General features: G+C 32.4%; 1 protein-coding gene across 2 annotated transcripts in view; it reads left to right on the forward strand.

Moving 5' to 3' along the window:
* SOS1 (SOS Ras/Rac guanine nucleotide exchange factor 1) overlaps positions 1–14247 on the forward strand; it is a 150921-nt gene that overhangs the window by 104297 nt on the left and 32377 nt on the right. For both annotated transcript variants that reach the window (XM_029231478.1, XM_029231479.1), the window contains exons 9-11: positions 3964–4091; positions 4876–5531; positions 14038–14119. In XM_029231478.1, the coding sequence (XP_029087311.1) occupies positions 3964–4091; positions 4876–5531; positions 14038–14119 (866 nt within the window). The remainder of the gene's footprint in view (positions 1–3963; positions 4092–4875; positions 5532–14037; positions 14120–14247) is intronic.

The following is a 14247-nucleotide window of genomic DNA, read 5'->3' on the forward strand; positions in this document are numbered from 1 at the left end:
CTTGCTTGTCTTGGGGGGAAAATAAGGGTTAAGTAAAAGAAGATCGAATTCTGTTAATATCATTAACATCACATACTGGCTGAAATTTTATACATTTTAGGAGAATTATCTGCATATATGAAATCACTTTAACTCAAAAAATAACATTTGGGGGAAAGGAAGGAACTAGTTATGAAATTTACTTCATGATTCCTATCTTTGCTTGTGTTCTCACATTTTGTGATGAACTCATATATGTACACAATATTTAAGATAAAGATAAATCTTTATTTTTATGTTCCAAATCTTAGACAATTATAGTGTATATTTCTTAAAAAAAATGTTTTTTATTGAAGTCAGTTGATTTACAATATTGTGTAACTTTCAGGTGTTCAGCACAGCAATTTAGTTATACTATGTTTCTTGATTATATATTTTGTCATCCTTGTGCATTGCAATTTACCTATTTGAATGGAATAGGTTTTATTTGGTGAATATTTTCTAAACAAGTATTTCAAGTCATTTCAGTTCTTTGGGTAGTATATTGAAAAGGACTGAGAGTTGGGAATCCTGGGTTCTGGTCCTGCCTGCCTCCATCATCAAGTATAGCAGTTCCTTTATTCTATAGTATTCCTTGTTGGAGAAAACTAATTTCTAGAAATAAAAACATATGGATTCAAGTTTGTTTTTAAAGAGAGGAGCCATTATATGTTTGTGAATTAGTTGAACTTATATAAATTGCATCAGGTACAACACTTTATTTTTTTTATGAGTAAACCAATCTTGAGTTTTATTTGTCTCCTATCTTTTTCCAGTTTAAAGCTTCTTAAATTTAATACTGTTTATCTCTCAGGGTTTCCTTTGGGCATGCGATATACCATATTGACTACTGCCCCTTCTACTTATTTCGAAAGGACCCCCCCCAAAAAAAAACAAAAAATTACTGGTAAAAGTGGCTCCTTTCTTTTGAAAATGTGAATTTTATCATCTCTATAGATCGTATGATTTACCATTGTGCTTTAGAATATGATGCTCTGGGTAAGTTTAAATACATTCTCATATACGGCAATGTAATATCAGGACTTGATAATTTTTTAAACTATTTAGTAAACAGCATTTGTAAAATTAAATTGTTGCTGTTACATAGTGTTATTAAATAGGCACCCATGAAAAGCATGGTATTGAATATCACTTTGGTAACAAGAGGATGCTGCTTTGTGGAGTCTCATTTACATACTAATTGCCATTGCTTTGTTTCTGTAGCAACAATAAGCCACCCCTTTGATGGTGGTTAGCTTGAATTATTCTGCACCAATGCCCTGTTTAAATCAGCTATGTTAAGTAAAAGAAGCAAAGAATGCTTATAAGGAAGGTCATTTATTACACTGAAATTTGTTTTAGATGCTTGACTAATGCTGTGAAGGTAAATATTACATTTAAAAATTATTTCATCAGTAAAGTTTTATGGTTTTTAAAACAGACTTTGGGGTTTGTGCTTTTAAAATATATTAAAAATATTTTTGAGATACCAGTATATTCTGTATGTAAAATGCTATAGTTAATGATAGATAAATGACCCAGAAACTTGAAACATCTTTAGAATAGAAAATCAAATGCATGTCTAAATGGATTTGTTACTTTCAGAGTTCTTTTTATGTGTTAGAATTGTGTTTTGTATGACTTTAGGTATATTTGCCTGAATTAATAATATTAAAAATATCAAAGGATAGAATGTAAAGGACTCAATAATATTCTGTTGTTAGTGTCAACTCTTTTTTTTTTTGCTTTGTATCATATTGACTTAAATATTGAGTGATTAAATTCTGAAACAACTCAGTGAAGTAGTTTACTCTTTAGTGGTACTTTTATTAAACCATCTAGAATTTTGCCCTTTCTTACTGAATATTGCTTTCAGTGTTAGATTGTCTGCTGCCTTTGAAGCCTAAACTTGATAAAGTTTATGGTAATATTTTATTTGTCTCCAAAAATTCTGCCATATGAGAGGTAAATAGTTTAGAGTCATAGAGATGGAAGATACTTTTAGAGATTACCCAGAGTCCAGCCTTCAGCCTACCATTAACATCCGTTAACTAAAAACCTAGTATCTTTCTTTATGAACACTTGGCCATTGGCTTTCTTTAATCTGGCTGGCCATGGTGAAGAGAAATACTATGAGTAAAAGGTATTTGCATATTTTTTGTAAGGTAGCTATTTTTAAGTCTCTTATCCTTTAGCAACTGTCTCCCTCCCCCAACCCTTTTTTGTTGGAAATTATGTGAATAGATTTTTGTTTTATTTAATACAAATGAGACTGAATATTTTTCTAAAGAGTACAGATTATGCCTCAGTGAGTTTTAAATAATGGATATAAGAAATCTGAATAATAAAACCTGATTGTTAAATAGATATTACAATATATTTATTACTTCGGGAGTATTTGAGCATTAAGATATTTTAAGCAAATTATTTTTATAAAAATTGTCTGGAGCATTGAGTAAGAATATGTTTACTTTTCATAGGTCATCAGTACACACATGTGTGTGCGTGTATGTGTGTGTGTGTGTGTGTGTGTATAACCTGTATCAGTTGAAGCAAAAAAGGAATTTATCATTAATCTTTAAGAGATACCTCTCCAAGAACAAAGTTCTTAAAGTACTAATGGATAATGAAGCTCTTTGAAAAGTAAACCTTTGTAAATTACTATTCTTTATGGTTTTATTTCTCAAGTCTTTTTCCTTTATGACCGAGAGTAAGTGTTCTTAAACGTTGCATGAAAGCTCTATTAATAAACGTCATTTCTTAACTTTTCCTTTTTGGTGGCCACAAAGAGATTTATAAGGTTACTGAATTATTGTTACTTACTGTCACTCATACCTCAGTTAACTGCTTGCTTGAATTACTGCCACCTAGTTGCATTGATGATTAGTAGTTATTGATGACTCAATTCTTATTAAGTACAGACTTTCTGTCTGGCACATGTGGCATCTTTAGCCACTAATTGAAAATGTGCTTGAGTTTCACTAACATGTATATTCCTAGTTTTACTCAAAATCTTAACATGTGAATACTGACAAAGTTCTTCATGATACCAATGTTAATTCTGTAGTAGAACTACAAAGGAAAGCAACTTGCACCTATATTGTATGTTACCATTTACAAAGTGCTTTCATTTTTAATAACAACCCCACAAAATAGGCAAAAAGTGCTTTCATTTTTAATAACAATCCCATAAAATAGGCAAAGCAGGCGTTTTATAAGCCTCATTTGACAGATAGGAAAAGGGGGGCTCATAAGTCAAGTAATTTGCCCCAAGGTCACACAGAAAGTAGAGTCAAATTTTGATCTTAGGTTTTGTGTCTTCAACTTCCTCTCCACTATATTGCATCCTTCTCTGTATATTTATCTTCCTCGGCATTCCATTGCTTACAACCGTAATGTGGGAATCAGAAATCTAAGACCAAATTACACACTTCAAAAAAAATCTCATCTGTGTGTCTACTGTGGTGCCAAGACCTATGATAGTAAAAAGATAATTTATGTCCCTCATTTCCTTTCAGTAATATTTATCTGAGAAGCTGCACATTACTGCCTGTCAGAAGGTGTGATATCTGTTAACACTGTTTCTACATTTTTTGTTTTTTTTAATGTAGAAAACTTGGTTGCATGTTGATATGGATAGTAATACAAAGGAAGAAAAAGACTTCTGAAAAGAATAATAGGGGCTTCCCTGGCGGTCCAGTGGTTAAGTCTCCACACTCCCAATGCAGGGGGCCCGGGTTTGATCCCTGGTCGGGGGACTAAGATCCCGCATGCACGCCTGGCACAGCCAAATAAATAAAATATATTTTATGACAGGTTTAAAATTTTTATTGTGGTAGAAAGGGTTAATCAATGTTATCTTTATCCTTAAATAAAAATGGGATTATTATTTTTTGGGGCCAGAACTGTTCTGCTAATTCAGATTTGTCACTTTTTACTTTGCAGCAGTTAGAAGAAAAGAGTGAAGATCAAGAAGACAAGGAATGTTTGAAACAAGCAATAACAGCTTTGCTTAATGTTCAGAGTGGTATGGAAAAAATATGCTCTAAAAGTCTTGCAAAACGAAGACTGAGGTGAATATTTTCACTTTTTTTATAATCCTCCTTTTCACCCTGAATATTGTGGTATAAATTCAGGGATCCCAGTTCCCTCCTCAAGTAAACAATGAAGAAAATACTTTTAGTGACAAGCTTGGTCTTTCAGAGGAAGTGACATCAAAGCCAAGAGAATTTGTTATTGTTTGAAAAACCTTTCATATTTGTGCATTTTCCTTGCATACTCCCAGACAAGACCTCCTGAGAGTCAACTGGTAAGCTAAAGGAGAGATAGAGCAAAATGTATTGGGTAGATTTATGTCAACATCATTGTTCTGTCAAAGTAAAATTAGTAGTGTCTTTTATTTTAGGGATTATGTAACTCAAGGCATTAATTCAGATAATATGCTTCCAGTTTCCTAATTATAATATATATGTGGTTTTTAACTTTAGGTATTATCTACTTAAGCATTTCTAGATAAATTTTTTAATCTTTTTTTTTTCACTATATTGGGCTACTTTTTAATACTTGTCATTCTAAATATTTCATAGCCATGGTAGAAATAATCATTCTGTAGCTAAATTTATAGGGTAGAATTTTGTCAATAGTCAGTTGTTCTTTTTAGAGCACTAAAAAAATGTCTCCACTGTGTTGCTTTAGTTTCCAAAACTGTGCAATTTTGTAACACTAATATATTTGGAGAAATAGTGAAAACCTTCTCAGTGCAACTTTTTAAAATATACTTTTGCACTGTCATTTATTTACATGAATTGTAGATTTCCTGTCATCTTTGTACTAACCATGTTTTTTCCTTTATCCTAGTGAATCTGCATGTCGGTTTTATAGTCAGCAAATGAAGGGGAAACAACTAGCAATCAAGAAAATGAACGAGATTCAGAAGAATATTGATGGTTGGGAGGGAAAAGACATTGGACAGTGTTGCAATGAGTTTATAATGGAAGGAACTCTTACACGTGTAGGAGCCAAACATGAGAGACACATATTTCTCTTTGATGGCTTAATGATTTGCTGTAAATCAAATCATGGGCAGCCAAGACTTCCTGGTGCTAGCAATGCAGAGTATCGTCTTAAAGAAAAGTTTTTTATGAGAAAGGTACAAATTAATGACAAAGATGACACCAATGAGTACAAGCATGCTTTTGAGATAATTTTAAAAGATGAAAATAGCGTCATATTTTCTGCCAAGTCAGCTGAAGAGAAAAACAATTGGATGGCAGCATTGATATCTTTACAGTACCGGAGTACACTGGAAAGGATGCTTGATGTGACAATGCTACAGGAAGAAAAGGAGGAGCAGATGAGGCTCCCTAGTGCTGATGTTTATAGATTTGCAGAGCCTGACTCTGAAGAAAATATCATATTTGAAGAAAACGTGCAGCCCAAAGCTGGAATTCCAATTATCAAAGCAGGAACTGTTATTAAACTTATAGAGAGGCTCACATACCATATGTACGCAGGTAAGAAGTATGAACTTGCCTGTCACTTTTATTCTCCTGCTTCAAGCTGATTTTTCTTTGCTGCACAGGTCATTATGCCTAAAATAGAAAGCAAACTGACAGCAAAAAACCTCCGCATTATCAGAGTTGATTTTCCTTTGACTAAAAATACCGTCACTTTATATTTCTTTGAAATTTTATAATCTTTCTACCACATTTACATATGTTACTTTTAACTTTGCAACCAGAGTTATAAATAAAGTTACTGGGCTAAATTTACCCAGTTAGACAGTGGCAGAAACAAGACTAAAAGTAGTGATAAATCAATCATCATTAGGGTCTAAAAATCTTTTTACTCCTTTACCTCTTTTTTTTCTTTCTTTTTCATTACTGAGATTATAAAATCAGTAAAAATTCTAATTGATATCCATTACCAAAATTGTGCTGGTAGTACATTATATATACAGCATTGCTTTTTCTTAATTTCCATTCCTAAAATTTATTAAATTTAGCAATCCTGGGAGTCATTTAAGTTTTCAGTATTTTTTGCTTTTTACAACTGATGTTATTTAGAGAACAGTTTCACCTTAGCAGCGCAATTTTTAGAGACAAACATAGGTGTTTGGAGGATTCCTAGGGGGTTGAGACTTGTTTGTCTTTAAGTGGGCTGCATCAAATATTGTGTTTGAGAGTAACGAACAAATATAATGATAGATTTTTTTAAAGTAATTTTATTTCTTCTAATAAAGTAACATGATAATCCAGTGTTCTTCAACTTCCCTGCATAGTAGGAAGTTTGACGATTGTAAAATACTGTGGAAAGAGCACTCACTGTTAGATTCACACCTTCACGCTATCACAGTTCCTTAAGGTTTTAGAACCTTAGTTTTCATCTCAAAAATCAACATCACAACAGCTGTCTTAGAATATTGTTGGAAAGAATAAATGAAATCTGTGAAAGCTCTTTATAAATATAAACTTATTTTCAAAGAATGCTTTTATTACAAAGACATAAAATCAAACACAACTCTTATAAGTGCTATTCTTAAATAGTTGAGTGTGTAAGTTAACTTCCATCCCCAAACTTTTTGCTTAAATATATTTCTATCTCTAGGATATGTGTGTTTCTGGGGAAATTTCTCCAGTTTTGAAAGTCCTTCAAATGGGTTCTCAGTTTTCTCTGGAAGCTATTCTGGCACCAGTTGAATCTGGTAGTTCTTTTACTAGTCTTTTCCATAGTGAAATAATAGTGTTTTCCATAGGCTAATTTTAAAAGCAGTTTGGGCCCTTTAAGTGTATACCATTTGGTAGTAGCAGGCAGTAACTGAAACATGTTGAATATAGTGAAAGAAGACTTTGGGATTCCAATTTTACTATTGATTTTTCACCTAGAAACTTCTGTAGTCAGTATATTCATTTTACTGACCCCAAAATAAAAAACAAATCAAAGCACAGAAAATTTAAATAAGCTGCCGAGGATTCTACATGAAAAATAGATTATTCTGTCATCTTTTTTTACATATGAAACTTATTTTGAGAGGTACAATTTTCCGTAATTAATATGACCTATTTATTTAGTTGATGATCATCAGCTTCTTTAAGATCTAGAATACAGCTTAAAAAAATGTTTTTATTCATTACCTGAAATTTGTAGTTGCAAAATTGTTATTTCTTTGCTACTTCTGCAGGAATTTTTAAGGTTATAAAGGTTCAGGTTATTCTTCTTGCCACATTATTCTGATTTTTGTGTCTTGGAAGATTCATAGAACTTTTTATCATAAACATTCTAAACTATTCATCGTTTTAAGTACCTTTGTTTTGGGTTCTTAGACTATTTAGAGTAGAATTAATCCTTAGATTCTTATCTATGTGAGGCAGAAGTTGTTTTTTTTTTTCTTTCTGTAGAGCAATACAAGTGGCAGGTGCTAAAGAAGACTTACTGGTGTTTACTATCACAAGTCAGTGGTATTTGATTTGGAAAATATTTTCAAATTTCAAAATTTTTAATATAATTGTTTCTTTAAAGCTCCTGTTGTTAATGATAAAAATTTTCTTTACTGCTTGCTTTATTTCACAGAACTGACTTATGATTATTAATAAGCAGTTATAGAACTACAATTCAATATTTTTTTTCAGGGGACTGTGCCTTTTATTTTTTGAATGAGGAAACTTCAAAACAAGCAAAACTAGAACAAGCATAGCTTGATAGTTTTTCTTTAGTCTTGGCAGTCTTTTCTCCTTAACGTACACAATGCTAGCTAAGTCTGTAGACACAGTACTTTTGCTATGGTGTTCTATTAGTTACTTTTGATAGTTGCTCTCATTTACATTAATTTTTAGCTTTTGAATAGAGTAACTTAAATGGTTTTATTTCTAGTTAATATAAAACACTTAATTTATAGAACTTTGCAAAGTTAGGTGTATTCAAATTTAAATTGACAAGATTTTTTACTTTTTTAAAATGTTAAAGTTTTTTTTAAAATTCCTTTCATTAATTTCTTGAGGAATAAAAAGCCACTGTTGGGTTCAGAAGTGTTGTAGCTAAGTTTTTTGACATTTTTCTTTCCTATCTTATTTTGAAGCTTAATTGAATATTTTAATTTATGTCATAAATATATTACTAGTGTAACTAAAACCCGTAAGCAGCTTTCATGAATTGTGATTTACCGTACACACGGTACGGCTAATAATAAGTATTAATTATTAGCTTATTTGACTTCCGTAAGGTCTGTGACTGAATGTATTACTGGCAATATAGAATGTATTTTTAATAGACCATGTATGAACTTGTAAAACATGAAAGCAGCTAGTTTTTAAGGTCTTTTCCAGCTCAGATGGACTCTTGGTCCTCACTACAATGATAATAGATCAGCTATTTGTTTAAAGAACTGTTGGTCTGCTCTATTTAATTTTGGTTCAGTTGGTTGATAGGTATTTTATCAGAGAACATACAGTGCAAGTTGTGGCTTACACTGAAACAAAAACTAAAATTTAACTTGCATATTTTTATTACATTGTATAGAATTATAATAAAAGACATTGGCTGTAATAAATGAGAAAAATCCAATAACTAATAAGCACTACTTTCAGACATTATCATAAAAAACAGAAAACTTGTTTAACCTTACTTAATTCAGACTTCATTGTGGCTTCAACCAGCTTGATCACTCAAGTGTTTTAACAGTAATGTATGAAACAGAGCTATAGATCTTAGATGATCAATCCTTCACTTTATAGACCAAAACCCAAGGCCCCTGAAGTTTGTGATTTGCCAGAAATCATACCAGTTAATTGCAGAAAGAGGACTAGAAATTAGGTTTCTTGACTCTTGAAATAGAGTATACTTGATACCATGTTACACTGACTCATGAATTTTTTCATTTTTAGAATATAATTTTTATTATGTATATTGAATAGTAAAAATAAAGAGAATTACTTGCTTAGTTTGAATTGCCAGTAATATAAACAGTTTGTTCACTTCTGGGCAAACACAGGTCTACTATGAAGATATAGTCAGAGTACTGTTATTTTTCTTACTGAAACAGGTAATAAATTCTGACTATAGATAACTTCTATTTTAATGCATAGATTTTAGTTTATATTTAGATGGTCATTATAATTTTAGTTTTTAACAAAATCCAGTCAGTCTATTGGTGGTGTTTGCTCTGTAAATGTAGGTGAATTAGAAGGTGCTTAACTGTTGCTCAAAAGAATTGCAACAGGGTTTTATGTGGGATCTAATTTATAGTGCCTCAGGTCCGGTGTTTCTAGACATACAATAATTAGTTAACTACATCAGAACTTCAGAATTCATCTGAAATGGTGTGGGGGGAAATTGTCTAGTCAAGTGGATCATTCTGCATCTGGTAAGGATGTGAAGAGACTTTTACCTACAGTAGGAAAGCACAAAGCAATATACATAAAAAGCAGAAGATGAAAGTAGGAATTTCACTTCTGTTACAGAGTTATAGGAAATAATTTAGTACAAATTAATTATTGAGACTTTAAAACAACATGGGTGAAGAAATATGGTATGTCTGGTTTTGATAGTCTCTCAGAGAAATGAGATGACTTTGTGGTAGGGGTCTTTCAGAACTGACATTACATGGAAATAAAAACTTTTCATACTGAATTGTGGGGAAAAGGTGTTTCCCATGCATGGTGAATTTCTCTTTTAAAGAAAATTTAAGCCAGTTGATATTTTTCTTTAAAGTATTTACTGCTATTTTATGTCCTCATATAGAAAATTTGCAAAAAACTGCGTTAGATTTCTTTGGAGTTTGTGTCCTGTATAAGCTCAGTTCGGGTGTTCTAACTTTTAAAAAAATCTTTTGAACAAATTTTTGATCTATAGGGCAGTGCTGTTCTATTTTTAAACTCTCTGATTTTTTTTTTTTAAGTGTGTGTGCGTCAGCATAGCGTCTGTTTCCTTTTTTAAGGAATTCAAGAGTGATTGTTTATAAATCCTTGTTGAGGAGCTTATTGTTTCTTGTAGCGTTTTAAATGGCTGTATTAAAGGGAGAATTATCACATGAACAGACATCCTGATTAACGGTGTTTCACTATGGTGGTTGGGGGAGGGGTATTTACATAAATAACTCTCTATGTAACAAATATTTCATAAATTTATTGACCTTGCCAATAAAAATGTGTTAAAAAAGGATTAAATTTATCACCTCGAATCTAGTATGCTGTATTCTGAACATTAATGTAAATATACTCTGATTTCCTAAGATTTTGAAGAATTGTACAATAAAATATTATCAAAGAAAATAGCTTTAGAATGAGGGAGACAGGCAGCTAGAAGGCCAGCAGAAAATAGAAAACACGGCTTATATTTGAAATAGCCTGGGCCGAGACCGGGGACTTGATGGTAGAGTTGGCAGGTACTTGTACACACAGAGAGGTTGGGTAGACGGAGGCGGAGCAGCTAGTGAACATGGTGGACATCTGAGTCCAGGGCTTTGAGAGTAGAAAAGAGTGTTACCTAAAATGGTGAAGAAGAAAAACCACAGAGGATGTTTTTGCCATTTCTCGTATTGAAATCCATTAGGGGTTGTGTTTGAGAAAGAGGTTTGTGGAATTACATCCACTAGCGATAAACAGAAAGAGGAGAATATCGAAATAGTTGATTTTCAATTTCTCCACAAATATTTGTGCTTATGTTTTAAAACCAAATCAGCCTGGCTTTTGTATTTTTAACGCATTTGCCTTCCATCTGTCTCTGAAACATCACTTTATAATACAGGTGGATAACAGAGGCAGTGTAAAACTTAGCTATTATCATTGTCTGATAAATGTAAGTAGGTACTTTGTTTTCCTATAAAATTATATAACCTGTCCTTATTGACGGATACTTTTAAAATATCTAAGTATTTTAGTCCTTTGTATCATCAATAAGATAAAGGTTTCCAGTGATTAGTGTGACATATGTGTCACTGTCACTGAAATGGAGAAATCAATAGAAATAAAAATAGCTTCTGGAATATGGAATTTTGTGCAAAATTTCAAATATAGATGTTATGTCCTCTCTTAATATAAGTTTTTCATTCATTAGCAATTTCCCACTGCTTTAGAAACTAGAAACAGAGCCTAAATTAATACAAGCCTGGGAATATATGCAGCCTTTAAGATGTTTTTTGAAAGTACTTAAACTCTTGCCAATTTTTCTTGGTTTATTTTTAGCTTCTGCTGGTTTTTTCTGTTGGCAAGACTGCTCTAATTTCTAATCAAGCTAAAAACAACTTAAACTTGAGTCACTTTAGAAGTTAATACAACAGTGATGATTGTGGGAGTGTTTATTGCACCGCCAGCTTCAGAAACTCCTCTTCTGAATAGTGTACAGGAAGGTACAGCTGCTACTTCCTAAAATCTGGAAGAAGGCTTAACAAGAATTACAGAATCACAATTAGACTGCTAATTTCTCAATGACTTTAGTGCCTTTAACCAAGATTAGCAGTTTACAGCTTCATTCTGAATTAATCATTTATGTGAATTTCTACAGTGATTATGTAACTCATGGATTCATTCTTTATATTTAGCTCTCACAGCTTTGGAAACCTTAACAGATCCTTTTATCCAGGGAGGTCAGGTGATATGGCAGAAAAAAAGCAGTAAATCAGAAATCACACGATCTAGATTCTGGTTCCATCTCTTTCACTCTATTGTGTGACTTTAGATAACTCTTAGTTACTTCTGTCATATGTAGAAAGGGAAAAACAGCAGCCGCCCTGCTCACTTCACAGAAATCATATGGAATGAATTATGTGAATGCTCTTTGAATTCATTATGTAACAGACATCAGGAATTGATGTGATCCCTTTTGACTGATGTGGCACTGAGGCACATCATGACTTTCCCAGCATTGTCATCAGTTAGTAAAGCACTGAAATGGCCAGAAGTTTTGGTATAAGATGAAAAGGCTGTTTTAAAATAGCCAGTTTTCTTAAAACATACTTTAATTCACTTAGAACTTGCTTTTATTGTTTTTCAACTTAAAAGTATCTTTGATATCCCACAACTTTTTAGCCTGACTTAGGTGGCATTTGAGAAGAAATGGATCTGGATATTGATTTTAGACTTTTAGACTAAAATAAACTTTTCTTTTAAAAAAGGGAGAGGTTACCCTTAATTTTGGAACACAGCTCAGGGATATTTGGAGCACTCTGTACTAAGGGTCTGGCCTCTCCAACAGTGACAGCTCAGCATCTCTACAGTGGCCACTGCTTTTGCTTCCTAAGTACATGATGTTTTGAGTAGCCTCACCTTTACATATAGATTTGCAGAACAGGAAGAAGATTCTTGAAAGGGAGGATTGTGATGAAACCGATATAAATCTCTGTTTTAAAATCTTGTACAGCCTTCTGTTTTAAAATCTTTTCTTCTGGTTGAGACATTAGTCTTTAACGTTTGAGGAACTCTGTAACTGAAGACAAACAATAAAATACCAACAAAGAGGAAATTACTAAAGGATTGTATCTATTTAAATCACTTTTATCAGTAACCCACTCTAGCCTCAGAAGGTATGAAGCTAAAGGAGAAGAGGGCCATTTAAAACCAATATATTTTTATTATGTAAATTTTTCTTTAACTTAAAAATTTATTATAATCTTAAATTCAAGGTTGTCTGATATTTAAATCAATTCATTATCTTGATGACCACATATACCAATAGATTGGAAATAGATTTCTATTTTATGATAAATCCATGAATTTGATTTTGGCCGGGGGGGAAGTTAACATAGTTATTTTATTTTAAGGCTCAATTTAGGGTGATTCTTAATCAGACAGAATCAGACTAAATAGAGATTTTCCATGCAAATGAATTTGATTCTGGCTAAATCCTATGCTAATAACAGACATTGTTTTTCTTATAAAGAATCCATAGTGTGTAGCCTAACAAAAATAAAGGTAGTTGCTACTCTCAATAAATTTATCATTAAATTATAGCTTACCATTCCTTAGTGATATGAAGCAGGAAAAGGATACTCCCAATAAAAACACTCAAGTTAATGAATTCTCCCCTCCTCCTTTTTAAAGACTCTTACAACTAAATGTGGACCTTGATGAAATTTGAGTTACAGTGAGTGGTGAGTGTTTTTTTTATTCCCCATTATGGGAAGATGTCTCCGCCACCCCCAACTCCCTTTATGCAGATGATAGCCCAGGTCTCTTGTGCTGATGACAGCAGCCTTTCTCCACAACTCTGGGAGAATATTGTCAAGGAGAGACTCAAGTAGGCAGGCCTGGAGAGGTGATCACACTCAGTCAGCTTCCTGCTTTACTTCATGAAGTATGAATGAAAAGCAAATCCTTTCATGGAAGGAGTTGAAGACTCCCCCGCTCTTGTGATTGAACTCTCATTGCGTCTACTTGCAATGAAAGTAATTAAAAGTTGTGAATAGAGCCAAATCAACATATTCTTACACATTTAATAGTTTTAGTAACTTATAGGTATTTATAAGCATCTTTTAGCAGTTTTAATTAAGACTTTTAGCACATAAAACAATTTAGAAACTATTTAACTTAATCTACAACATTATGAGATCCAATTTCCAGTTTTATGCTCTATTAACATGATTTAAAGAAATCCAGATAACTAATCCAGATAAACTAGTCTGAAGAGCAGGAAAAGTAATGGGTTATTGCTGTGGCCTTTCTGTTTACAAGGGAGATAAACCAACTGGTGATGTTCTGAGATCCATGTAGCACATGGAAGCTTGCTTTTATGCTCTGCCTTTCTTCCCTTTGTATTCCTGTGGCCAATAATGAGTTTAATATCAGCTAGTCAGAGTGTGCAGAGGTCAAGAAATAAGTTGATGTAAAATTTTAGTATCAATGATTTTGCCACTAATTTAGGAAGAAACTAAAGTTAGCAGTTGATTTCAAAGTCCAAAGCATTCTGTGTGGTCAAAACATTTTGAGACTTTTAAAATTGACTATTTAATCTCTTTTGAAAATGTAAATAATAGTTTTAATCATTCTGAATAAAAGATTTTAATAAGATATTTTTCCTTTTTCTTCATAGATCCCAATTTTGTTCGGACATTTCTTACAACATATAGATCCTTTTGTAAACCTCAAGAACTACTGAGTCTTATAATAGAAAGGTCTGTCAATTTAAAATGTTTAAATTCTTTGTTCTTTTTTTTAATGAGATTGAGCTAAGATATGGAAATATATTGAATGAGCTTTAAGTTGTCGTTCATGAATACTTTAAGAAGAAAATCTCTTGGAT

The sequence above is a fragment of the Monodon monoceros genome, unplaced genomic scaffold (genome assembly GCF_005190385.1).
Source record: "Monodon monoceros isolate NGI ecotype Baffin Bay Population unplaced genomic scaffold, NGI_Narwhal_1 Super_Scaffold_19, whole genome shotgun sequence".
NCBI lineage: Eukaryota > Metazoa > Chordata > Mammalia > Artiodactyla > Monodontidae > Monodon > Monodon monoceros.